Source organism: Stegostoma tigrinum, chromosome 17 (genome assembly GCF_030684315.1).
Source record: "Stegostoma tigrinum isolate sSteTig4 chromosome 17, sSteTig4.hap1, whole genome shotgun sequence".
NCBI classification, from domain to species: Eukaryota; Metazoa; Chordata; class Chondrichthyes; order Orectolobiformes; family Stegostomatidae; genus Stegostoma; species Stegostoma tigrinum.
Window position 1 is genome coordinate 45,179,525 of NC_081370.1, and position 26,261 is coordinate 45,205,785.

The 26,261-nt window shown below is 40.0% G+C and overlaps 1 protein-coding gene across 4 annotated transcripts in view; it reads left to right on the top strand.

Annotated features, from left to right (window-relative positions):
* Positions 1-26,261, top strand: part of caprin1b (cell cycle associated protein 1b) — a 129,387-nt gene that overhangs the window by 31,941 nt on the left and 71,185 nt on the right. For all 4 annotated transcript variants that reach the window (XM_059652135.1, XM_048545233.2, XM_048545234.2 and 1 more), the window contains 4 exons: positions 5,390-5,452; positions 11,495-11,581; positions 13,347-13,585; positions 18,936-19,018. In XM_059652135.1, coding sequence (XP_059508118.1) covers positions 5,390-5,452; positions 11,495-11,581; positions 13,347-13,585; positions 18,936-19,018 — 472 coding nt within the window. The remainder of the gene's footprint in view (positions 1-5,389; positions 5,453-11,494; positions 11,582-13,346; positions 13,586-18,935; positions 19,019-26,261) is intronic.

Genomic DNA, 26,261 nt, shown 5'->3' on the forward strand with positions numbered 1-26,261 from the left:
TAAGAGTCAATCACATTGCTTAGGGTCAGAAGCCACGTGCAGACCAAATAGGTAACGAAGGCAGAGTCAATAAATTTGGAGCTGGAAAAGCACAGCAGGTCGGACTGCATCCAAGGAGCAGCAAAGTGAATGTTTAGGGCCGAAATCCTTTGTCAGGTCTGCTCTGCTTTTCCGGCTCCACATTTATTGACTCTAGCTTCCAGCATCTGCCGTCTTTACTGTCTCCCGTTTAAAACAGGCAGATTGCTTTCCTAAGGGCTATTAATGAGTCAGATGGATTGTTAGAACAGATTTCCTTAAATCAGGAGACCGGCTGTGCTCAGATTACTGTGTGGGGCTTTGCAAATGTTCTGTGGAATTGCTATATTTTTTATATTCCAAACCCTTTTCTGGTATACAATTGCAAGTCATTTTCCCGTAGCAGAAGGTAGTGGCACTTCTTGTTTCAAGTTTTATCCCTTGTCTGTTTCATCTGTCAGGACTTCTTGGATGAAGACTGCTAGTAATTTCATGGACATGTATAAAAAGATACTTCTGTAAAAATTCTGTGACTTGTCTTTGTTTTCTCTTGCATTTTACAAAAAGAGGCGACTTCCAAATTGAGAGTGCTGATTTAATGATCGCACTTTGATTCTTCAGCACTAGATGTACTGCTTTGGAACTTGGAAGGATCAAGAGTATGAGTTTTTTTTTGCATATTGTGTAGTCCCAGAACTTGACTAATAAGATGCAGGACATGTTTGGTTTCCAATGGATCAACTTGGCAGTTTTATTTTTCACTTGCTTGGAAAATGATTATTATCTTTTCCTAGCTTATTCAAATCTGTGCTGAGGATGTCACAGTGCCAGATCTCCTTCAACCTAGCTTTGACTCTGGCTTTTCCCATAATTTTGATTCGCAGCTTCATTGGATTTGAGCTGAAGTTGTTGGGCAAGTCCCATTGTTACATGTGAGCTATGTTCTGAGAATACTATCCATAATTAAAACATATTGGTGATCTTCATTAGAAACAAATTTTACTGTTATTGTAGCTTAATGCTTATTTTCTTAAGCATTGAGGATCAAATTCTGTAAATTTTTGCGTTCATTCTAAATGGTGAGAGTTACCTCTTGTGCCGACAAAAGATCAAAACTGGGTGCAGGAGTAGGTCATTCAATCCATTGAGCTTGCTGTAGCATGGCTGTTCTCTTCAGGCTTTAACTCTTCTTCTGTGTCAATTCATCACAGCCCTCAATCCCCTGATATTTTTAAAATCTGTCTGTTCTTTGACATATGAAATAGCCTCCACGACTCTCGGGGGAAGAGAATTTAAGACTTACACCAGCATTCCTGCTTTACATTATTTCTCTCTGCAGAAGACAGATAAAAAAATTCCCAATCGTCTGGCCTACCACTGGCTTTTGCCACTTTGTATGCTGCCTTTTTGATTGGCTGGCCTTCATGATCACCTTTCGCCAACCACTGCTGGCTCATCCTTCTCATTGGAGACTTTTTGGCGGAATGTTTTGAAGTGTCTGGTCAGATGTCTACAACTGCACATGTACTGATCTTTGCCTTGATCTATTTGTGCCAGCCACTTCAGGCAGTCTTCAAACCTCCTTAATTCATTTCACTGATAGATACCTGTTTGAGAGCTGAGTTGCCCTCTCTTGAACAGAATTTTAAATTTTGCCATGTTATGATTGCTGCTTTGCTAGGATCCTTAACTATAAGACCTACTATTAATCCTACCCCCTTACACTTTACATATTACACATTGCCATGTCTAAAAGTAGCTTTTTCTTGGATAGGTTCTGCAACTTAATGCTCAAAGAAACAATCCTTGAAGCAGTCTACAACTTCATCTTCACTGTTATCCTTGACGTCTGATTTGTCCTGTTATCATGCAGATTAAAATCACCATGACAATTTTCCTTTTTTGCTTGCTTCCATTATTTACTAATTGCTGTTTTACTGTGAGCCACTTCTTGGGGCCAGGAAGACTGCTTCTACTGTGACTTTCTTGTGTTGCTTACCATTGTTTTCACCCAAACTGATTCCACGTCATAACCATAGAATTGCCCACAAAATATAAGAACAGAACTCGGCTATTTGGCCTATTGAGTTTGCTTTGCCATTCAGTGAGATGGTAGCAGAATTGATACTCCTTGACTCGACTTTGCTGATTTATCCCGAGTGATGTGGAAATCTGTTGCAGCCTTACATATACTTAATATTCCAGTCGAGACACCCCTCTATGGAATTCTTTACAGCAGGCTCACCACCCTGATAGAGAGGATAAAAATGTCTTCCTCATCTCCTCTGCCTTAACTGGATGACTCCTTAGTAGGAGATTATGCCCTCTGCTGCTCCACTCTCCCACAAGAGGAAACACAAAGTTGCATCTCTTCCTACTCAGTGTTCTACTGAAATTTGGCTTCCTTCACAAAGTTACCCACGTCTTTATGGTTTTTTGTTATATGTTGAGTTTCCAGTCCTAGTCACATTGCAGCCCTATCTGTAATGTTATGGTCCAACTGGTAAAGTATTGTGCTCAAGATATGACTTGATTTGTCTGCAACTGAACTTTACTCAAAGCACCCTTCGTTTTCCCATCCAATTGAAAGAAAACTAAAAGAAACAATCTGCCTTTTTTGTTTAGAAACAGGAAGCCTGTCTGTCTAGGACTCTACTGTAGCAGCAGGTGACTTGAGTTTTAAGCTCTAGTAGCCATCCAGCAGTGTGCCCTCGACTGCACTGGGAGCAAAATCCTTGTGAGGATTGAATCATCATATTGGCTGCCTCACTTATAATCACAGACTCCAAACCATGACCTCGAGCCAAATACTTTAACAGCGACATAATGCTCGTCCAGCCATTTCTATCTTGTTTTAGTAATTGTGGTGCTAAATATTTTAAGTGAATTTCATAACTGTATTCTTCAACTGTAATAATGTCTCCCGATTTAAGCCACTTCGTCAATCCAGCAAGCTGTGGAAGAAATACCGACAGGTCACAGGCCACAGGCCGTTTCCTTCTGTCACGTTTTGGCTCTGACAGGTAGAGAAAAGGGTTGAAGTTGTTCTCTGCTGCAGGTTTGTATCTTCAGCCACCAGTGCCTGTCTCATGCAGGTTTGCTGTCTGAGGTTGCTGAACAATTATGCTGCAACTTGCTGTCCAATCCAGTCTTGATTCTTGTCAGCAATTGTTCGCTAACTTTGAGCAGGATATCAGTTAGTTTTAATTTAGCTGCCTGTATCCATGAGATGTCTATGTCAACTTAATATATTCAGAACACAAGCAGCAGTAGGCAATTCAGCCCATCGAGCCTAGTCTGCCATTCACTGTAATCGTGGGTGGGCATTTGCTTTAAAGCATTTTCAAAGCACCTCACACTAGCCCATTATCTGTTATTGGCTTTGAGAAATCTGTCACTCTCTTCTTTCACATGGTTAATGACTGACCTTCTGTCCAGTTCATGAGCTTTAATTTTCACTTGCCAGCTTCTTTTTGGGGACTTCATCCAAAACCGTGAAAATTCAAGAATACTATGCCCACCAAAATCCCCAGAGATATCCTCTTAGAACTTTGAACAGGTTCATGGAAAATGATTTCTTGTTCACAAGCCCATGCTGACTATGCCCCATCAATTACAGCGCCCACTTGTTAGGTTCCTAATTGCAGATCCTAGCAACACCACCCCATCCCACGTCTAAATTCCCTGCTTTCATTCTCCTTCACATCTTAAATAGAGATGTAACATTTGCAACTTGCTAATATGCAGGGGTGCTCCAGAATTATAGAATTTTGAAAGGTGACCATCTATGCTTCCTGTATTTCAGTAGTCATTTTCTCCAACACTTTGAATGTTGGGGACTGATCACCCTTCAATCTCATAAATTTCTCCAACCCAACCATCCGCCTTACGTTAGTTTTCTTCAGTTCTTTATTCTTGCTATGTTTTGGTCACTAATTCTGGGAGATTACCGTCATTCTGTGAAGACTAGTACAATATTTTGTGCTGAGTACAAAATTTGCATTATTAGAAAGTTAGGGGAGCACTTGGAAGAATTATTACCATAAAGTGCTAAATGCTAGTGTGATTTTGTTATTTTGATTGCAGACCTGAGGCACGTGCGATTTGTGGAAATATTTTATTTTTGTAGCAGCTTTTGCTTCTGGGAGTGCAGTGAAGCTACCACAAATAGATCAGTTTTTATCACGTTATGCCCTATTTCAATTAAACTAATTACCCACGGAGTCTTGGAATCTTTACATTGCACATTTCATACAGAGTGAGGAAGAAAAGCCTAAAAACAAATCTCAAATGAACTACATGGCCTCAGTGCTTCTAAAGAAGCTGCTGTTATCACATGTTTGCTTTCACTAAATAAATACGGTGGTGTACAGTTGAGTTTCATTGCGTGTCCAGGCTGCATTCCACTCTCTCTCTCTCTGTCTCTCTCTGTCTCTCTCTCTCTCTCTCTCTCTCTCTCTCTCTCTGTGTGTGTGTGTGTGTGTGTGTGTGTTGGGGGGGTGGTGTTATAATGCTCTCACCAGGATGAGAATTACCAGCATAATGTAATGGAGTTAGGCAGTTTCATTTTAATTTGAAGTATGTACTTTTAAAAGTGTGGACTTGGTATAAAGATTTGATCACAAGTTTTTAACTCTAACCCATATGTGAGGAAGAAATGTAGAATCTGCTTAAATGTACTAAATGGGGTATGTCTCATCAGTCAAAGGACAGTTATGTTTCTTTCACGTTATCTTGTTCCGCATGTTTTGTAGTTCATTTGAGATTTGTTTTTAGGCTTTTCTTCCTCACTCTGTATGAAATGTGCAATGTAAAGATTCCAAGACTCCGTGGGTAATTAGTTTAATTGAAATAGGGCATAATGTGATAAAAACTGATCTATTTGTGGTAATTGTTAATCCCAAAACATTTGCATCGTTTCAGATACACAGACAATACAGAGCATTTGGTTAAGTTTGAAAAAAGTAACGTGTTAACTATTAAAAGTTTTTGCAGCAAATGAATGAAAACATTACAATTATACAGAGTAGATGGTGTCACTTATGGAGTAGTTTCCATTTTTGTCTTTTTCATTCTTTGGTTTTGATACATGTGTTTGTGGATAGTATTAATGTAGTTGTATTTTGCCATGGTCAAGTTTGAGCATAAAACCCAATGGAAAAGATAATTATAGGCAAGTTATGCGGAATCTGTACGATGCATCTTTGAAACCATGAAACATGGGTGGTAATATGGAAAGGGACAGTAAGCGCTGAGGGGATGATTTTGAGTCTTGTATTGTCTTGTCATTAGATTTTGGAGTTTGAAAATTCTGTGCATTTGCTACCTGTTATTTTAAACAATTTTTAATCTGAAATTTCTTTTATTAAAGGGTAAGTTGGATGACTACCAAGAAAGGCTTGACAGAGGTGAAGTCCTTAACCAAGACCAGTTGGTAAGTGATTTCTGGATTTTTAACATTTTAAAAGAAAAAGATCAGTCATGAGAACTGCACGTTCTCTTGCCTGAGATAGAGGCCTTTTATTGGATAGATCATTGTGTACGTGTCAATCAAATACTCATACAATTGTGCTTGAAGTAATGGACCCCTCCGACAAATTGATGATCAGAAATGCAATTCTAATTGAAGATGGCATGTGAATTGGAAGGGAAGCTTGCAGTGATGGTGTCTGCTCTTAGTTGTTTATGTTACCAGTTTGGAAGATACTGCCATGAGGATAAGTGCTGGGCCCTCAACTTCCTACGATTTATAAAAAAAATGACATGAGTGAACGGTTTCAGGAATGGCACTTGCTAAGTTTAATGTTGATGCAAAGATAGATCAGAAAGTAAGCTATGAAGAGGACATCAGAAAGCTACAAACAGATAACTGGAGCCTGTGGGCAATGATCTGGCAATTGACGATTATGCGGGAAAATGCGAAATTCATTTTGGCAGGACAAATAAAAAAGAAACATGATCAAAGCAGGGAGAGATTGCAGAGCACTGAAAGTCAGAGGGCTTGAAACATTGAAAATAGGATCAGAAATCGGCCATTTGAGCCTGTTTCGTCATTCACTGTGACCAACCAACTCACGACTGTGTTCCTGCTTTATCACCACATCCTTCGATCCCTTTAGCTCCGAGAATGAAGTCAAACTCCTCAACTGCTTTCTTTCCACAAGCTTACCACTCCTCGCACGAAGAAATTTCTCCTGATCTCGGTCCTAAATGGTCTATCCCGTACTGTTATTAGTCTGTGACTACTGGCTATAAACTCTCAGATCGTTGGGAACAGCCTTTCTGCATTTACCCTGTCTCGTCCTGTTAGAATTTTATGTGTTTCAATGAGTCCTACCTTCACCGTCACCCCAGTGTTGTCAAGTCCAGTGAATATAACCCTAACTATGCCATCTTTCTTCATACATCACTTCTGTTATCCCAGTAATCAGCTTGTTGAACCTTTGTTGCACTCCCATTTCAGACCACCCTTTGTGAGATAAGGAAACCTGAAGTGTGCACAGTACTCTAGCTGTGGTCTTTGCCTGGCCACATATAATTGCAGCAAGACACCTCGTCCTGTGCTCAAATCATTTTGGTGTGAGAGCTGATGTACCATTTGCTACTTCACCCCCTGTTGCATCTGAGTGCTTAGTTTTAGCAACTGGAGCACCCAGGTCTCACTGTACCTCCCTATTGCTGTTGCTGTAATCTGCCTTTCTGTTTTACTTGTCAATATGGATATCTTTATATTCATCTACATGATACTTCATCTGCAATGCATCTGCCCTTAATCAAAACTTGTCTAAATTAGTGTGAAGCATTTTTCAGTGCTCCTTACAGCTTACCCTCTCACCCAGCATGGTGTCATCCACAAACTTGGAAATATTACATTTAGTTACCATACATAAATCATTAAATATTTACTGTGAATAGCTCGGGTCCAAGACTAGTGCCCATGCTATCCCACTACTCACTGACGCCACTTGAAAAACACCTGTTTATTCCTACCGGAGATAATAGGAACTGCAGATGCTGGAGAATCCGAGATAACAAGATGTAAAGCTGGATGAACTCAGCAGGCCAAGCAGCATCAAAGGAGCAGGAAGGCTTCAGAGATTATAAGAACTCCAGATATTTCTACCCTTTGTCTCGTGTCTGTGAACCAATTCTCTGTCTGTTTTAGCACACTGCCGCCAATTGCTTGTACTTTAATTTTACATGCCAGTGTCTTATGTGAACCTTTTATTGGAAGCCTTCTGAAAGTTGAAGTAAACGACATATACTGGCTTCCCTGTATCGATCCTATGAATTAAGTCCTTCAAGAAGTCTGGAAGATTCATTAAGCATGACTTTGCTTTTCATAGATCTCTGTTCACCTTGTCACTATTTGCCAAGTGCTCTGCTACTAAATCTTTTATAACGGACTGTATCATTTTTCCCACTGCTGATGTTAAGTTAACCAATCTAAAATTATGGGTTTTTTTCCTCTCTCTCTGTCTCTTACTTCAAATCCTGAGATTAAATTACCTTCCTAAGCTCCAATTCATTGGAGCTGTTCCACAGCTTTTAGAATCTTGAAAGATGACCACTACTGCTTACTCCTATTTCTAGGGTTGGTTCATGAAGTATTCTGTGGTGTTGATTATTGGTCTTGGGGATTTATCAGCCTTTAATCTCATTAATTTCCCCAACATGGTTTCCTTACTAATACTGATTTTCTACAACTCATCCCTCAATTGAGACTGTGGTTTTCAGCCCTTTTTGAAACGTTCTTTGTGACCTCCTTTGCCAAGACAGAACCCAAATTAGTGTTTAATTGTCTGTATCTCTTTGTTCCCCATTATAACTAACCTTGTTTCTGACTGTAAGGAACCTACATTTGTCTGCACTTTTTCTCTTCATATATCAAAAGAAACTTTTACTATCACCTGTGTTTCCTGCAGGCTAACCCTAATACTTTCTTACCCCCTCCTTAATCAAAGCCATCATCCACTTTCGCCAAAACTAAACTGTTTCCCCCCCTCGCCTTTTGTGATCAATTTCCCTTCCTTGGATCTAATCCTCTCCCTGATTTCAGGCCACCTTTCCCGTTTTATTTCTGTGCCAGGTGGGAATAAACAATTGTTGTAGTTCCTCCACGCACTCTTTAAATATTTGGCATAGCCTATCCACAGTCAACCTTTTTTGTTACATTCTGCAGTTTATCATAATTGGCCTATACCTAATACCATTGTAGTTTCCTTAATTTAGAATCAGGACCCTTATCTCAGAATCAATTGGAACTGTGATTTCAGGATTTGGGTGTCGTGCATGAATCAGTAAACATTAGCTTATAAGCCCAGCAAGGAATTAGGAAAGCTAATAGAATGTTACTGTTTTGTTACAAGTGGTTTGATTACAAAAGTAGAGCGATCATGGTTAGTTCTACAGACCATACTTAAGAATATTATGTGCATTGCTGTATTGATCGCCTTATTTAAGGAAGGATGTAGATACTTTCAAAGCAGTTCAGAGAAAGCTTATCAGTCTAATACCTGGAGTGCACAGGTCGTAGGAAGAACTGTTAGAAAAGCTAAGGTGGTCTTCTGTGGAGTTTACAAGAGTAAGGTATGACTTGACTGAAACATATCAGATTCTTGATGGTGTATATGGAAAGGAGGTTTCCCATTTTGAGAGATTTTAGAGTGAAGATGGTTTTTTGTTTTCTGTTTTTCTGATTCATCATCATAGAAACCCTATGATGTTGGGCCGAAGGGCCTGTTTCCACAAATCCACGCTGACCCTCAGCACCCATCCAGACCCATGCCCCATAACCCATGTAATCTACACATCCCTGAACAGTATGGGCAATTTAGCATGGCCAATCCACCTAGCCTGCACACCACCTGTACTGTGGGAGGAAACCAGAGCCCCTGAAGGAAACCCAAGCAGACACAAGGAGAATGTGTAAACTCCACACAGACGCTCACTGAGGGTGGAATCGAACCTGGGTCATGCACTGGCAATCAAGCCCCGTTACTACCTGACGAAATTTAAGATTTAATAATTATGCAGAATTCCACAGTTTACCTGTCTTTTAGACCTGTGCTGTGAGGTTGCAGTGCTAACCACTGAGCCAGCGTGCTGCCCCATTTGTGGACTGAAATAAGCATTGTATGGTTTTGAAAAGTGGAGGATCACTGACCTTTTGAAAAGTAAGTTAGCTGTCACTCATTGGCAGTGCTGTTTACTCAGATATTTGTTAAAGTACTAGTGAAAGTCAAGTGACAGATGAATCGGAGTTAGCTGGCAGTGTACGATCGAAGCTTCGGCAGACACCTAGCAGCCTGTCTTGGGGTGAGTGACCAGTTATCAATGATGAAGGTTTTTAGTTCCTGCCAGCAACTATCTAGTTCTTGTGTCGCAAAACACCTTGGTGGTGTGGATGTCTGGTCAAAGCTGTTAGATCTCCACAAGGGCATTACCTGTCTATCTCCTCCAGATTAAAATCTACAGTAAGTCTTGAGAGAGCTAGTTTATTTTTTCTGTCAGCAATTGCTGACAGCTGTGACTGTTAACCAGTAAGCTCGAGACGTCATAAATTTGAACCAACCACCCAGTACCTTCTCCAAACAAGTGACAGTACCTGGAGAAGTAGAGAATCAAGGAGCACCATATCCGAACAAGCCAAACGGGCCATCTCAGTGGTTGTTTTTTTCCTGTCTATAGCTCTGAGAGTGTCTGGCGGGGTGGGGGATGTCAATGAGGGGTTAGTTTTAACTAGTAGAGTTGTATAGTGAAGGTTCGTAATTGTTTATTTGTAGTTCAAGTCATTTATTTATAATAAATAATTGTTGCTGTTAAGTGGAGAGACTTGGTCCACATGTTCTGAGTTTGATCTAAAAGACATGTTGATTGTGGAATTCTGCATAATCATTAAATCTTAACTTTTGTGCGGGCCTTGATTGCCAGTGCGTGACCACAGCAAGGAATAACAATAAAACCAGGTGTTACTTGAAAGATAAAGCCTTTTCCATTTCAGACAGGTGAGAACATTTTTACTCAGTGGTGAGGCTTTTAAATCCTCATCCTAAAGAAGGTTAAAGCTGAAACTTTGAACATTCAGGCAAAGGTGCTCTTGAAGAGTGAGAGTGTGACATTTTCAGAGGAAGATGGGAAAGTGGGTTATCCAGATCATCGTGTCATTTTGCAAAATGGTGAATGTTCGAGGGGCCATGTGACGTACTGCTTCTAATATCGTATGTTTGTACACTGAAGGAATCAGCGATCTTGTTAATGTGCAAACTTCATCAGTTGTAAAAGGAATGAATGTTTGATGTGATGGCTGGGATGTCAGTCAGATGCAGCAAGTTTTATTTCATTATATTCACGATTGTTGGATCCACATTTATGTAGGCAGACAGATGATCTCGCCACATTACTGACTTTTGCCTTGTCACTTGTGTATTCTGGGGGTAAAATGGTTGTATTATTATTGTTAATATTATTGTTTTCTAATAATTTATTTGGTTCAGTCAGGGTGACTGAATCTTGCTGTTGTTCACTTGATCAGTCAGTCCCATGCTTTTGACTAACATACTAGTTATTTGCATTTGGTAGTTGATAATTAGTGTTCTTATCCTTTCAACACTGCTGCTGTTCCTCAAGGAGGGGGGAAAATAGTATGTGAAGATATGAAACAAAAGAAAATTTATTTTCATACCTTGGGGTAGATTATTTTCTTTGCCACCCCAAGTGTAAATGTAGTAGAGACAAACAGAATGTTGGAAGAATGTAGAAGATCTGGTAGCATCAGAGGGAGAAACATTTAGCATTTTAAGTCTGGCATGACTTCTTGAGAACTGCCTCAGAACTTTAATGTCGTAAATACAGTAACAGTGTTGTATTTTGTTTTATTGTTGGGGGATGGATAAAATTGGTTTCTTGACAGAATGAGTGTGGAATACCGCAAAACTGGTATTTTCCATGTTGATAAATTTGTAAGCTTTATAAAGAAAATTTTGAGTTGCATTTACCAAGTATCGTATACTGATTGTATCAAGGCAGCATGTATTCCACAATGATCTTTTGTGGAAGATTTAACAAGTTTGAAAAATGCGTGTTAAGTGTTTACAGAACTGACATTGCAGAGTTCTCTTTTGATTTTGAGATGCTGCTTCCTAATTGATAAATCCGAAGACTCTAGGTAGTCAATTTTTTTTAGACAAAAGGTGTTGTTTATATTTAACCATTTACCAGAAAAGCCCATCTGAAATTATTTTTATGTTCTACGTGGGTATTTGAAATTTTAGCTGCATGAATTACGTCATGCGTATCAACTATTCCTCACTTAATTCTGCTGGGAATATGTCAGTTTGACGATTTCTTACTTGTTGGAATCACCAATGTAGACCAAACCGATTCCTAAAATTATTGTAAGAAAACATTGTGTGATATGATCAGTTTTGTTGATGGATGTCAAAGATGAGTAAAGCACTTATTAATTTTCTTGTAGGAAGCTGTTGGAAAGTTGCAGGAAGTTGCAAATAACTTGGAGTTTGCTCGTGAATTGCAGAGGAGCTTCATTTCATTAGGACAAGATGTAAGTATGCAGGAGATGGTTAGGGTGGGGAGCCAGTTACTAGGTAATAATTGCTGTTATGTATTGAAGTTGAGTGTCACTAACTGCCTATCCATATATGGTCATGAATGATACTACACTGATGCATTTTTTTCTTAGACCCTTGCTGCAGATATGCTCATTTCTTGTTTCACTTTTTTGTTGACTTGTATGTCCTTTGGTCAGTAAGCATCACTGGCAAGGTCAGCACTTGCTGCTCATCCTGAACTGCCACAAATTTGTAGCCTGCTGAGCTACTACAGGAGGCATTTAAGAGCCAGTCACATTTTCAGATCAGGGAAGGAGGGTGGATTTCCTCCTGGACAAGGTATTACTCAGCCAGAGAAGTTTTATGTGTCCAGTATAGCTTTCTTGATTTTAAACTGGATGCTGCTTTTTAAAATGAAGGATTCTGTATACCTTCCAAATCTGCCCAACATCTTTCAATAATCTGTGTCTGTATACCCTCGTATATTGTGTGTATTCTAATCAAAGAGGTGGGGAGGTGATGGCCTAGTGGTATTATCACTGGACTGTTAATGCAGACACCCAGATAATCTAGGGACACGGGTTCAAATCCTGCCATGGTAGATGGTGGAATTTGAAATTACTTATTGTTGGGGGAATTTGAATTTGAATATCTGGAATTAGAATCTATCGATGACCATGAATCCATTGCCGATTGTCGGAAGAACCCATCTGGTTCACTAATGTCCTTCAGGGAAGGAAACTGAATCCTTACCTGGTCTGGCCTACATGTGACTCCAGACACACAGCAATGTGATTGACTCTTCTCTGCGTTTTGGGCAATTAGAGACGAGCAATCAACACTGCCTGCCCAGCGATGCCCACGTCCCGTGAATGAATAAAGAGAAAAAAAATTGAATCTCTTAATACATCTCTGCATTGAATTTCACCTGCTCTTTCTCTGCCCATTCTGCCGACCTATCTGTGCCTTCTTGAAGACCACCTGTGAGTTCACAATGTTTCCCAGTTCTGTGTCACATGGATGCCAACTCACATCCTTGTTGAGACTGTTCATTTTATTCCATGGACTGCAGCTTTATTGACAGACCTTTAGAATGGCACTTTTTCAAATGGCTTTTGGAAGTGGCCTGGACATCAAACCGGTTACATTTATTTCGGCAAGATTTTCACAAGAGTATTGTTGTAAGACACAATTTTGCCTTAATTCAGTGCAGACTTTCTTGAATCCAAGCTTGTCGAATTGACTCTTCGAATTATCCTATGTGAATGTTTCTGAAATATTTCTTTGCCAGCACTGAGGTCAAAATAATCAACCAGGAGGTATTGATTTTACCTTTTCCTTTGAACAAAAGTGTAACACATGCAATTTTCCAATCTGTCAGCATCAATCTTGTTTCCAAAATTGGAAGATGATGCCAGAAGTTCAGTGACGTTTTGCCCTTGATTTCCTCCATACCAACCTATTAAAAAAGTTAGTGTTTTAGTGCATTCTTTTTCATGAAAGACATTCTCTGGAACTTGACTCAGGCTTTTCCACCGGTTACTATGAGAAAATCTGATTTGCTTGACATTTTACTTCAAATTGCATATTTCAGGAGTGAAACAGCCATATTCAGCAAGGAATTAATGTATGTCAGTAGCATAAAGAAAGCTGTCCATCACTTTGCCCCAGTATTTATTTCTGAGTAGGTTTGTTACCATGCATATTTGAGCTTGAATTTTACAAACTGATGAAATTAATTTGCCGTTGTCTTTGCAGATCCAGAAATCACTGAAGAAAGCAGCTCGACGGGAACAACTAATGCGAGAGGAAGCAGAACAGAAGCGATTAAAAACTGTTCTTGAGCTACAGTATGTTTTGGACAAGTTAGGTGATGATGATACACGCACTGACTTAAAACAAGGTTGGAATGGGTCTCCTGTGCTTACTGAAGAAGAACTGGGAATGTTGGATGAATTCTACAAGCTGGTACAACCTGAAAGAGACATGAACCTCAGGTACTAAGTTGCTGTGATTCCTGGTTCTTTCTTATGAATGCACCTGTTGCTGCTTAAAAACAGAGGTATAGCCTGAGTAAGCTGATTTTATTGCTGTTGGTTTAGCCTTTGTTGGGTGTTCATTGATTTCCTTTTTTTAAAAAACTATTTATAACCAATTGATAAAACTGGTTTACTGTGCCATTTCAGAGGGCGACGTCTCCCGCATTAGTGGGTTTGGAGTAACTGATAGACCAGAACAGGTACGGACAGATGGGTTGTTTAAAACAGTCGATTATGGTTTTGTAGTTACCATTAGATTAATCTTTGAATTTCAGATTTATCAACAGAATTTAAATTCTACAAGCTGCCACTATATAATTTGTATCCATATTCCCGGGGCATTAGTTTGGAATTTTGGATTAGTAGTCTGGTGACCTTAGCATTAAGACCAGCATTTCCCACTGCCACAGACACTTGGACCGTTGGGCACAGGAGTAAGCTATTTGGTGGCCAGGCTCAAAAGGACCTTACAGTAAGATCGTAATTGATCTGGCTGAGGTCTAAATGCCACTCAGCTACCTGGCCCTCGTAATTATCGACTTCCTTGTCTAAAGTCTTTTGAATTCTGCCTTCAGTAAATTCCAGGACCAGCCTCCCTACTTTCTTGGCAAGAAAATTCCAATTACGAGCAATCCTCATGCTTATTTTTCCTCCTCCCACCCCGTCCTTTTCTTTAAAGACAGACTTCTTCATAAACTGTATCACCTATTCCAGTTTTCCACTCAAGGCAAGATCTTCATTGTATCCACCTTGGAAAATCCCCTCAAGATCTTGCTTGTTTCAGTCACATTACTTCAGCTTTTTTTTAACTCAGTGGGTGAAGGGCCAGCATGTTCAACCCTTGTTCATAATATAATCCTGTCATTCCCGGCTCTGTCAGTTTGAGAGAAAGGAGGTGAATAATATGATCAGGAAGCTGTGGGGCAGAGAGATCTGGGGCTAGGAGGTGATTGAGAGTCCCTAAACAGTAAGCCATCAATCCCCTTCCTGGCTGTGTCTTGTAAATCTGAGTCAATTTTATGTTTACCTTTTGTAGCCTTTCATGATATATATTCATTATCAGGATAATGGCACTGACGAAAAAGACAGTGCCATTAGCAGCATTGGAATGTTGAGTTGTAAAACATCAGGAGAAAGTACGGCCTGTTTAATAGCAAGCAAAGTCAAGTTTAAAGTTGAAGATGGTATGAGTTGCCATTGTGGATGAGCACTAATTCCTGTTGTATCTAGCAAGATACGTTGCGGGTTGAAGTAATGAGATTTGTGTCTGATTTTAGCGCTAACTTCTTGATGAAATATTACAGTTTGGTTCAAAAAAATGCCTAAGGCAAGTCGTGCAGTGACCAAATAATGACCGGTTAAGACAAGTGAGGGGGTCATTGAGTAGTGTGCATACTGCCACCATGCCATGTTATATCAGTTTTATTACATTGATAAAGATGTCCCTTCAGCTTTTCCTTGTCTGAATGCTGCTACAACAGCTGAAGAAAAAATTTTATGAAGAGCATGTATCTGTGATAGGAGGCTTTATCTAATCTGTACAAAAACTTGCTTTGAAATCTTTGCTCGTGAGTTGGCAACTGTGACACATTGCACCACAGTGGGTTAGGCAATTCCCAAAATTCTGAATTAGCTACCCACAAGTTTTCTGTACTCCAGATTCTTGAAAAAAAATTGATCTAATATACTATGCAGATTAGAATCAAGTTCTTTTCCCGATCATATCCTACCTGTGTACTTCTTTGCGCCCTGCCCGTTACTTTATGAGAGGTGGTGTTTACAGACAAACAGTTCAACAAAAAAAAGCATAAGCATAGTGGCTGGAACATATGAGATTAAAAAAAATCTGCTATTTTAATAATATAATATGGCATTGTGAGCAACCAACATAATTACAGTTTTTTAATATATTTTGGTCTGTTTCATCACTCGCATTAAAATTCTTCACTTTTTCCGGTGCACAGTAACAACAAAGGGATGGTGTCAGGCAAATTAATTTATAAACTCATGCTGCAGATTCATTTTGGACAATCCTGAATTGACTTTAACTCTTTGAGATAGCTTGGAGTGGGGAAGGAGGAGTTGGAACGATTACGGTTAAGTGTCTTACAAATTTGGTTAACCTAGCTCTTGAACAAGTATGAGACTATAAATAGGAAATTAAGCTGTTCGCTAACTTCAGTGCCATTTTAAGGTTGTATCTAATCTGCAGCTAAAGCATTCGTCAGTTAATTTAAGATAACATTTGTATATTGATAATTAAAATTTAGCTGAGAAAAGCTACCTTATTGGCATTTGCATCATAGTTACATTATAACGTAATCCACTTGGAATTATGTTTAGCATTGCAGCCAGAATATGTTGATATCAAACGAGTGGGAGGCAATGGCCTAGTGGTATTATCGCTGAACTGTTAATCCAGATACCCAGATAATGTTCTGGTGATCTGGGTTCAAATCCCACCACAACAGATGGTAGAATTTGAATTGTGTAAGTATCTGGAATTAAGAATCTAATGATGACCATGAATTCATTGCTGATTGTTAGGAAAACCCATCTGGTTCACTCATGCCCTTTAGGGAAGGAAACTGCCATCCTTGCTTGATCTGTCCTACTTGTGACTCCAGATCCACAGCAATGTGGTTGACTCTGAACTGCTCTCTGCGCAATTAATAAATGCTGCCTAGCCAGCGATGCCCTCATCTGGTGAATGAATAAGTTGAGTATTTTGCTGAATGTTGAACATGTATGAGTGGTTTGGTCTAAGTATCACTGATTTTCTGACTCTGGTATTAATCCAGAGATTATGAATTTAGCTGTTTGGCTTTCTCATTTAGCTCTGAGCTGTTTACCTCTTCACTGGAACCTCTCTTATTCTCACTCATGTCACAGGTACAATGACTGGATCCTTTTTCCATTCAACTTGCTTTCCTTAAGCCCAGAACCAGATAGTGAACACTACCTGCAAAGAACAGTATTCAACAATCTACCCATACTTCGCAGCAATAAAACTGTGTTCTTTTTTTATGCTACACTTGAATAGTACCCTACTCTTGCACAATCCTTGCTGTTGTCATTGGAAGCAGCAAGAACCTCTCGCCTGTTGAATAGTTGCAATGGCTCACACTCACCCATTTGCTACCTTTGGGGTCTCCAAGGGACCATTCTCCTCTTGACAACACAGTTCATTTCTCCTTGCTCACATCTCTTCCTGTCACCTTAGCATGCTAGTGCAAAAGATGCTTTTTTTAACCTCTTGCTTCCAAACTCTCTAAGGTCCTAGGTGCTTCCAGGTGAAAAACCAGTTTAATGTGATCATCTCAATTCAGTCCACAAGCTGACTCCAGGTTTCCAACTGCCTGTCATTTTAATCTCATTTGCTGTGGTGCTGATGTCTGTCTGTCTTCAGTACCCTGAAGTACAGTAGGGGCTTCTCCTCTAATGCAATTTGGTTGTAACGTGATTGATGAATAGGGGATCGCTGTTTCTAATACACAAACGTGTTGACTGTAATGCAATTCAGCATTATTTTAAAATTGCAGCTCGGTTAAATAGAAGAATGGACTCAGTGCTATATTGATGGTATTAGTAAAAAATGAACTACAGTTTAAAATAGTGTTGTTAAAACATGCACTTTTCTGCCTAGATTTTGTTACATATTTAATATATAGAATTTTTGAACTTACTCATGTAAATCATTTATACCAAAAGTTGTTCCAGGTAAAACCTGCTCTTTTCCAGCACTATTTTGAATACAATGTTACTCTGGTTTACAATGCATTTTATTCTTACAATTAACTTCAACGCAGATGGGCTCTGTAGGAAAGAAAGGTTAGATTCCTTTGCTTAACTTATCTGAAAATCTTTCTCGAAGTCTATACCGATAAAACGTCAGGTCAGCTCAGCATTTAACTGAATGAGGGAATTTTACCAGAAGTTGTTGACGTGTCGATGTTGGAGGAGTTTCATGATGGTTGTTGGCTGTGAATCCTATCTCTCACAATTTTGCACTGTTCACCTCTTTTTGGATGATGCTTGCACTACCATGCAGTACTGACCATTGCTGGTATTTCCAGTGGCAGAACTTTATTTTGAAGCCCAGCTATCACTTCATTGCACATGCAAGGCCAGATTTGTATTGCTTCTTTGCAGCATCACCTGTGTGATAAACTGTCATTATAACTGCAGGTATAAAAGTGAACCTACACAAGTGAGGAATAATATTGAAAAATATAAACATGTGTTCTTTGTGTCTCTAGCCCCATTTTTTCCTTAGGCCCCATTTAAATTTTGCAATTTTGTATAATACCATGTCACACTGGAATGCAACATTCACGTTATTACAGAACCCTGAGTATTTCAAACTGAATGCAAGTTCAAGGAACAACACTGAGCTTGTGCTTAGGCGTGTGACAGCCTTTGCTCTTGACGTCCAATTTGACAACTTAAATCTGCAATCTCTGCCCTTGTTTAATTGGTTTTTGTTTCAGTCTTACTTTTGCTTACAGGTGGCACCTGCCTGTTGTTCTGCCCTTCCCACCTCTTCTGATCGCAAGTTTTGCTTTCCGACCACTTGAGCTGTTCGCTGCCAACTCTTTGTTACAATTTTTCTTGTCGCCCACTTGACATAGACCTTCACTTATACCACCTCATTCGTCCAACTCTTTGCTAAAGCTCATCACATTATGTCAGAACTGATACAAGTTTGAAAGGTCATTGTTCCAAATGTCCCCTCACTCAATGTTGCCTGATCTGCTGGCACTATGCAGGTTTTATTTAACTTGCAGCATTTTAGCTTTTGTCTTTGTTCTGTGAACTACTTCATGGTTTATATTCAAGTGATCAGCTACTTGAAACCGATGAACCTTTTTTTGGCGTTGCTTGGGAGGTATAGTCTTGTTGAAGACTTTTGTTAATTGACATGTCTTTCGGCTGCATTGTTAACCTGAGCCCTCAACTAATGGCTTTGTTCATATGACCTGAGCCCTCAACTAATGGCTTTGTTCATATGAAAGGACCGAATGGCACTTGGAGTAGATCATAAGTCTTCTTTTGGAATTTGATTGATTCGGTCGAAGCAGTTTGATAAAGGTTCATGAACTACGAAATGCCTTAGCATATTCTGAACTGTGGAAGGTACGTGCAATTGGAAGTACCTAATTTTGTTCTTGTATTCTTTAGGTCTGCCTCTTTATCTTCTGCATCTCTCCAGGCTTAATGTCATGGGGTAAAGATGTAACGTAGGGATAATCATGTCATGAAATGCTCACTTTACAGGCTTGTGCTAACACTGTTTTCTGTTTTTTAGGTTGTGTGAACAATTTGAACAAGCATCAGTGCACTTATGGGACCTGCTGGAAGGGAAAGATAAAAAAGTTGGGGCCACAACTTGTGAGTAGCTGAATCAAAACTTGTTTTTTTTTCAGGATTGCAAAGTAAAGCTTGGTCAGAAGATTAAGTTTTGTTACAAGGAATTGATATGATTGTCTCGCTAATTTTCTTTTTGTAATTTGAGAAAGTCTTGATCTGGCTAATTTCAGTTTTGCAGCTATGTCACTGCCTCTGTAAAACTAATTCTAAATGTTGAGGTTGATTGGCTTGCCGAGCTGTTTTGTTTTGCAGATGTTTCGTTACCGTGCTCGGTAACATCCTCAATGCAGCCTCCGATGAAGCATCAGAATTGTTACAGTGTAGAAGGAAACTAATTGGTTTATTGCTTCTCCACTGATTCTCCAAGCCTTCTAGCTATTTTCCTGCTGTCTTCTCATTAGCTTGCACATTCTTTTCCAGATAGTAATCCAGTCCCTTTTGAATATCTTGATTTGAACCTACCTCCTTCTCATATTGAAACATTGCATTCGAGACTTCAGTCACTCATTTCAGGGAGGAAAATGTTTTTGCTCATCTCACTGCTGCTTTTACAAGTTACTTGTGTCACGTAATTCTTGATCATTCTGCAGCGAGAAAATTTTCTCCCTGTCTGCTGTTTCTGGACATCTCATGACTTTGAATACTTTGATCAACTCTCTCGTCCACCTTCTCCTCTCCAGGGAAGATCGTTCCCATTTCTTACTTCTTGGTAACTGAAGTTCCTCATCAATGGAACCATTCTGGTGAATTTTTTATGCATTTTTGCCAATTCCTCCAGACTGTTAGAACCTTTGCTGATTTTTCATTATTTTATATTTAACACTTCTGTCAATTTTGTTTCCGAGTTGCGAACCAAGAGCTGAATGTGGCCTTTGAATTATGTGCAACAGCTTGTACCTTTTACGAAAAGGAACAAACAAGCTGTTGTTTGTGAGGCCAGGCCTGACATCTAATTGCAGGTTGGCCCTTGATCAAAGGATTCCATAGACTTTCGACTCCAGCAGAAAGCAACATGCTTAACCAGCAAGTAGCTGTTTGGGTATGAGTAAGATCAGTATCTCGGAATTGGTGCTAATATGTGGAAGGGACCATCATGGTTCACCAGAGAGAATACCAGGGTTTGAACTGGTTTTGGACTTTTCCTGTGAGGAGTTTGGCTGTTTATGTTAGAGCATGAAGATTTGCATCTCACTGGCTAACCCCTCATAATCAGCTATTGGAAGTTCAGAGCACGGTAACTAAGCTTTAAGTGTGACTGTAACACTATCATAATGAATTGAAAAGGTGATGATGTTTAATGTTTGCACAAAATCAGTTATGGGCAGAAAGACTTGTACTGCGCTGTATTTGCTCTGTGTTCTGTGTTCTAAGTAATCATGTATATCTGTGGAACAACATGTATGCTGATGTAATCTCACTTTATAAAAAAAGAAATTTATTTTTAAGTTAACAAGGTTTAGAGCTGGATGAACACAGCAGGCCAAGCAGTATCAGAGGAGCAGGAAAGCTGATGCTTCAGGTCGAGACCCTTCTTAAGAAATAAAACATTTTAGTTAATTGTGTTTGTTGGCCTGTTTGCCTTTTGTGAATAGGGTAAAAACGACAGTTATTGGGCTTAAATTGTAGATGCGATTTCAATTATTTTGTTTAATTTTTTGCTGTGCTTAAAGTTACTGTATTGCTGATAAATTGTGAAGTCTTTTGTTCAAGTTGTAAACCTGGTGTCTAGACTTGATTATTCATGAAGTCAGGGATTGGTCACTCAGACCACTGGGGTCACTTTTGTGAGTCTTATTCCACTGTGTTACAAATACAGAGGTGAGCTGTCTATTTGCTTGTCACAGCAACACCATTCCTAAAACGCAGATCCCAGAACTGGACGCAGCTTTCCACTTGAGACTAAGCGAGCATCTTGCACTCGTTTAATGTAGCTTCCTTGCTCTTGAGTGGCTGTAAGCATCATCTTCATGTGTTCTTGATTTACTTAGTTACTGTGACTTGTTTTACACAAATGAGGCATGGTTTATCATGAAACCTGTTTTATTATTGTTGAAACTCAGAATATATCTATCTGTATATAAACCTGTCTTTCCCTCTCATTTCTGGAATAACCTTATAGTTCTTAAATTACCATGTTCTCTCATTGGTTTAAAATCTACTTTGGGGCTGCTAGATGGTAAAGAAATTTATACTACCCCAGTTATAACTGGCCGAATTGAGGGAGAGGCTGTTCTTCTCTCTCCCAATGTTCCTGCTTCTTGTGCTGATGTTGTCTCTGGAGTGTCAGCCCTTTTGATCCATATATCGTTTTCAGAGTCATCCCCAAGTACAAAGACTTACTGTTATCCACTGTTGGCATGGTAACTGACATCCAGAATGCCGCTGTGTAGTTTCAGCAGTTTGATGCAGCAATGGAATTAACACAATTCAGTTACTCCATATGAATGAGTTTATGTCCTGGAAAACGTGTTACACAATGTTGGATATTGTAATTTCCCTCCTCGTTGAAACGCTGCAGTGTTGTTGCATCAACACATCTTCAGTATCGCCATTCAAGGTAATGGCTTGCATATCTATTTGGTCTGATCCAATTTGACACTGAAATCTGCAAGTTTCCTCACTTACTATCTTGGTTGTCTTCCCAGCGTGTCATTCATTTGGCTGGTGTTTTCAGTGACCCAAAAGAGTTGTTATTTTATAAAGAAGGGACATTCCACTAACTACACTGTATGCTTTATTAACTGCTTTCTCAGCCTGCCCTACCGTCAGAGACTTATACATGTATTTACTTGTGTCCCTCTGTTCCCCATCCATTTAGAGATGTGCTGTTTATTTTGTGTTGTCTGTTTATGTTCTCACTATCAAAAAGAATTACCGCGTTTCTCATTGTTGCACTTCATATGCTGCCTCTGTGTCCATTGCAGCACTTTGTGTGACCATCTGCAATTGTATGTGATCATGCTGTCAGTTTACTTTTTTTTTTCGGTTTACTCATGTGCAAATTTTGCGTTAAAGAATTAGAATCCCAAGGTTTGGAATTGTTTATTCATTCATGGATGTGGGGTATTTCTTGCTCGGCCAGAGTTTGCTGCCTGTCCTGAATTACACTCAAGTTGGTAATTAATTGCCATCTTGAGCCACTGTCATGCTACATAGACCTTTCTGCCCCAGAGAACCGTGAAGGAACAGTACCATTCCAGCAAATCAGGATGATGTTTGTTTCTGTGTAACTGCTGCCTTTGTTCTCCTCGGTGGTGGAGGTCGGAGCAGTGAGTTGCTGCAGTGCACCTTGTTTCTGAGGTATATTCTTGCCACCATTGTGATGATGGTAGGTTGGCTTTGTCATGGATGATGTCAAGCTTCTTATTTTGGAGCTGCATTGTAGATGGTGGATAGGCACCAAAGAGTCAGAAGGTGTATTTCCTAGCCTTTGACTTCTGCGGTAGCTACAGTACTTAGATGGCTCATCCAGTTCAGTTTCTGGTCACTGGTAATCTACAGGATGTTCATTGTGTGAGATTTAGCGATGGTGATGCTATTGAGTGACAATTGAAATGGTTGGAGAGGGTTATTGCCTGTCATGGACGGCAAGAATGTTATTTGACGCTCAACTGAATCAGCTAAAACAGCAACCAGATCTTCACGTTTTTGGACCTGGAATGTTTCACTGTTTCAGAACCTGTGATTGGTGCTAAACTTTGTGCAGTCATCCCTATCTTATAGCTGAGGGAAGGTCATTGAAGTAGTTGGAGATGGTTGTGCCGAGGATGCTACCATGAGCAACTCCTATGGAGATGTCTCGGAGCTGAGATGACTTTAACAGCCACAGCTATCTTCCTTTGTGTCAGATATTACTCCAGCTAATGGAGAATTCCCCCTCTTGACCTCAGCCAAAGACATGCATGTTTATGTTGGGACCAATGACACAATAAGAAACAGAAATAAGACCCTGCAAGCAGACTATATGGATGTTGGTAGGAAGTTGAAAGCAGGACTTCATTAGTAATCTCCAAATATACTGCTGCACAGTAGTGAGTATAGACGTAGAAGCATAGAGCAGCTGAATATGCGGCTGGAGATTTCAATAGGAATAAGACCACTGTCCTCGCATGAGGTCTGATAAATTCTTCTGAGGTGCATTTAAACTAGATGGCAAAGAGATGGGCCCCCCACAAGGTAGTTCGGGGAGGGCGGTGCTTAAATGAAATTTGAAGTTAAAACACAAGTCTTGGTAGCGGAGGGAGCCAAGGCTCGCTAAGAAAGGAGTGAGTTTAGTAAGGCTATTTTAATGCAAGGAACCTCCTGAATACAATAGATGAGCTAAGGACACCTGTAAATAAGTGGGTGGAACGATATACCAAAGCAGTAGCTGTGACATGGCTGAAAGATGGGCAGGATGGACAGCTCCATGTTCCTCATTATAGGTTTTCAGATGATATAGAAAAGACCACAGAGGAGGGTGTGTCACAGTGTGGAGCAGGAATCAATTACAGTAGAGGGGGATGATGTCTTAGAAGGACCTTTAAATGAGGCTAAATATATGAAAGAAACAAACACCATTGGGTGTTTAATGGGCCCCAAATAGTGCATGAACATTGCAGTAATAGTACAGGATTTCAACTGCTCAAGTATAAATTTGGATAATATTTTCAGGGTGCAAGGTAGAGAGGGAATGAAATCTTTAGATTTCATCCTTAGCATATAACCCACCAAGGTCGGGTTGCAGTTCCGAGCCTGGATAGGGGAAGGTGTGTCAGCCTGGGGAGCATCTTGGAGATCGTTATGTAAATCCAAGTTCTGATCTGGAAATGAATAAGGATGGACCAGGTTTTCAAAAAAGGAAGTTTGAAACTGGTCAAAGGCTAATTTTACTAAGATAAGATGTAATCTGGCTCAAGTGGACTGGGGAAGCAGTTCTTTGGACATAAAATTCTGTCAGAGCAGTAGGAGGCAATCAAGCAGGAAACAGCAAGAGTACTGGGACAATTATGTTCCTGTAAAGACAAAGAAGTGGTACCAAGATAGGAGAACCCTAGACATCAAGGGACATAAGGATTAAGCATGAACAGAAGAGAAAAATTTGTGACACGTAATGAGAACTCAATACAGCAATGTCATTAGAGGAGGAAAAGATGTGCAGAGGTTATCTTAGAAAATAATTTTGGAAAGCAAAGAGACAACATGTGAAAGCATCAGTGGGTAGAATAAAGGAAATACAGTGGGGTTTTTAAAACACAAAGACCAACAGAATAATGAGGGGAATAGGAGGGCCCATCAGGGATTGTAGAGCTGGTTTGTGTGTAAACATGCAAGATTTGGATGCTGTCCTCCATGAATACTTTGCGTTGATGTTCATAATGGACAGGGACAACACGTGTGGACATCAGTTTGGAGGATGGCAAAATATTAGAAATTAACAGAGGAGAAGTACTAGACGCTTTAGCAATCTTAAGTGGGTATGTTTGTGAGCCTGGATGAGATGTATTTCAGGTTTTGGAGGGAGGGAAAAGAGGAGATAGAAGGGGCCATGACAGTAATTTTGAAATCATCTTTGACAGCACTTCAGATGCCAAAGGACTAGAGGACTGCTAAAGGTTCTCCCATTTATTGAAAGAGTGTGTTGAAGGGATAGATGAGGAAATTACAGACCTTTCTTCTTCACCTTGCTGGTGGGAAGTTATTAGAAAGAACTGAGGGGCTAAATATATTTGCACTCGGAAAGACCAGGATGAATCTGGGATAATTGTCATGGATTTGCTGTGTTTGAAAGATTTGATCAAATTTTAAGATGACCAGGTGTGATGGTGAGGATAACACATTTGATGTCGTCTACATGGATTTTAGCAAGGCTTTTGATACAACAGACTGAGATAATGGAATCAAGGCAAAGTAGCACATTGGATCCAAAATTGGCTAGAAGACAGGAAGCAGAGGGTCATGGTGGAGAAATGGTTTTGTCTGTTTCTGATTGAGTTTCATATGGCTGGGGCCCTCATTGTGATGCAGATAAACAATTCTGAACTTAAATTTAGGGGTATGATCAAATATGTGTAGGTGGCATGGGAATTGTTAGGATGCTAAATTACAGAAGGATGTCAGTGATACTCATGTGCAAATGGAATTCAGATGAGAAAAATGAGAGGTAATGCATTTGGGGAGGCTAACAAGGCTAGAGATTACAACGCAAACGGTCGTACCTCGAAAGCCTTGAAGATCAAGAAGACCTTTGTGTAGTAAATCCCAGAATCCTCAAAGTAGCAGGGAAGGTAGTTTGTGGTTGAAAAGGCACGTAGGATACTTGTCTTTATTAGCTGAAGCATAGACTGGAAGAGCAAGGAGGTTGTTTTGGAAAGGGATAAAGTGCAATTTAATTTGCAACCAGAGTATTATGCCCAGTGCTGGTCATCACAGTATAGGAAGGATGTGATTGCACCATAGTTGGTGTAGAGAGATTTATCCAATGCTGGTTGGTCTGGAACATTTGAAATATGAAGATATTGGATTGGCTGGGTTGTTTTCTATTGTTGTTTGCAACAAAGGTTTAAATAGGACTTGATAGAACTGGATAAGACTGAGGGTGGATAAGAAGGTATTTTCCATCTCTGAGCTCTCTTGCTTGCACTGTTGAAATTGTGACCACTACCTGCTGACATACCAACAAGTGGAAACAGAATATCTCTCTTTACCCTTTTGAAATTATTCATAGGTTTGGAACACCTTCTCGAAGTCATCTCTTGCCAGTATCCCATGACTACGTCACCCTTTATTTGCATGTGGAGAGTCCTTGACATTGGTCCAGCTCCCTCGGAGCCAGCTCTGCGTGAACAGGAAGTGTGGCATTTTTCTTTTTGTCTGTTAGCCAGGGCTCCTTGATTGGACCAGATGAACAGCTGCAGTCAGGGAATTCATTCTGAGATCCAGTTGGATGAGCTCATTACAGTCACTATATCCGATCCTCTCTGAGTCAGAGGCAGCGTGTAACGCACAGGAGCTTGCCACTACCCCTGGAGCATCTTGGGAATAATTCACACTCTCCTCCTGGCAGCAAAGGCATTGATAGGGTGAGATCCGCTGTGTTCATCTCAGATTCAGAGGTCTCTTCAATGCTTGATGGAGACGGTGAACCCATGTTTCTGACTGTTCCAAGGACCAGGGCACATTTTTCTCCCGCACTGCACTCTCGTATGATCCACGTGCTTGTTCAGGACTGTTGCTCCGACCTGAACTTTAGATGTCACTGGTCCTACCCTTGTGTTGACTAAAG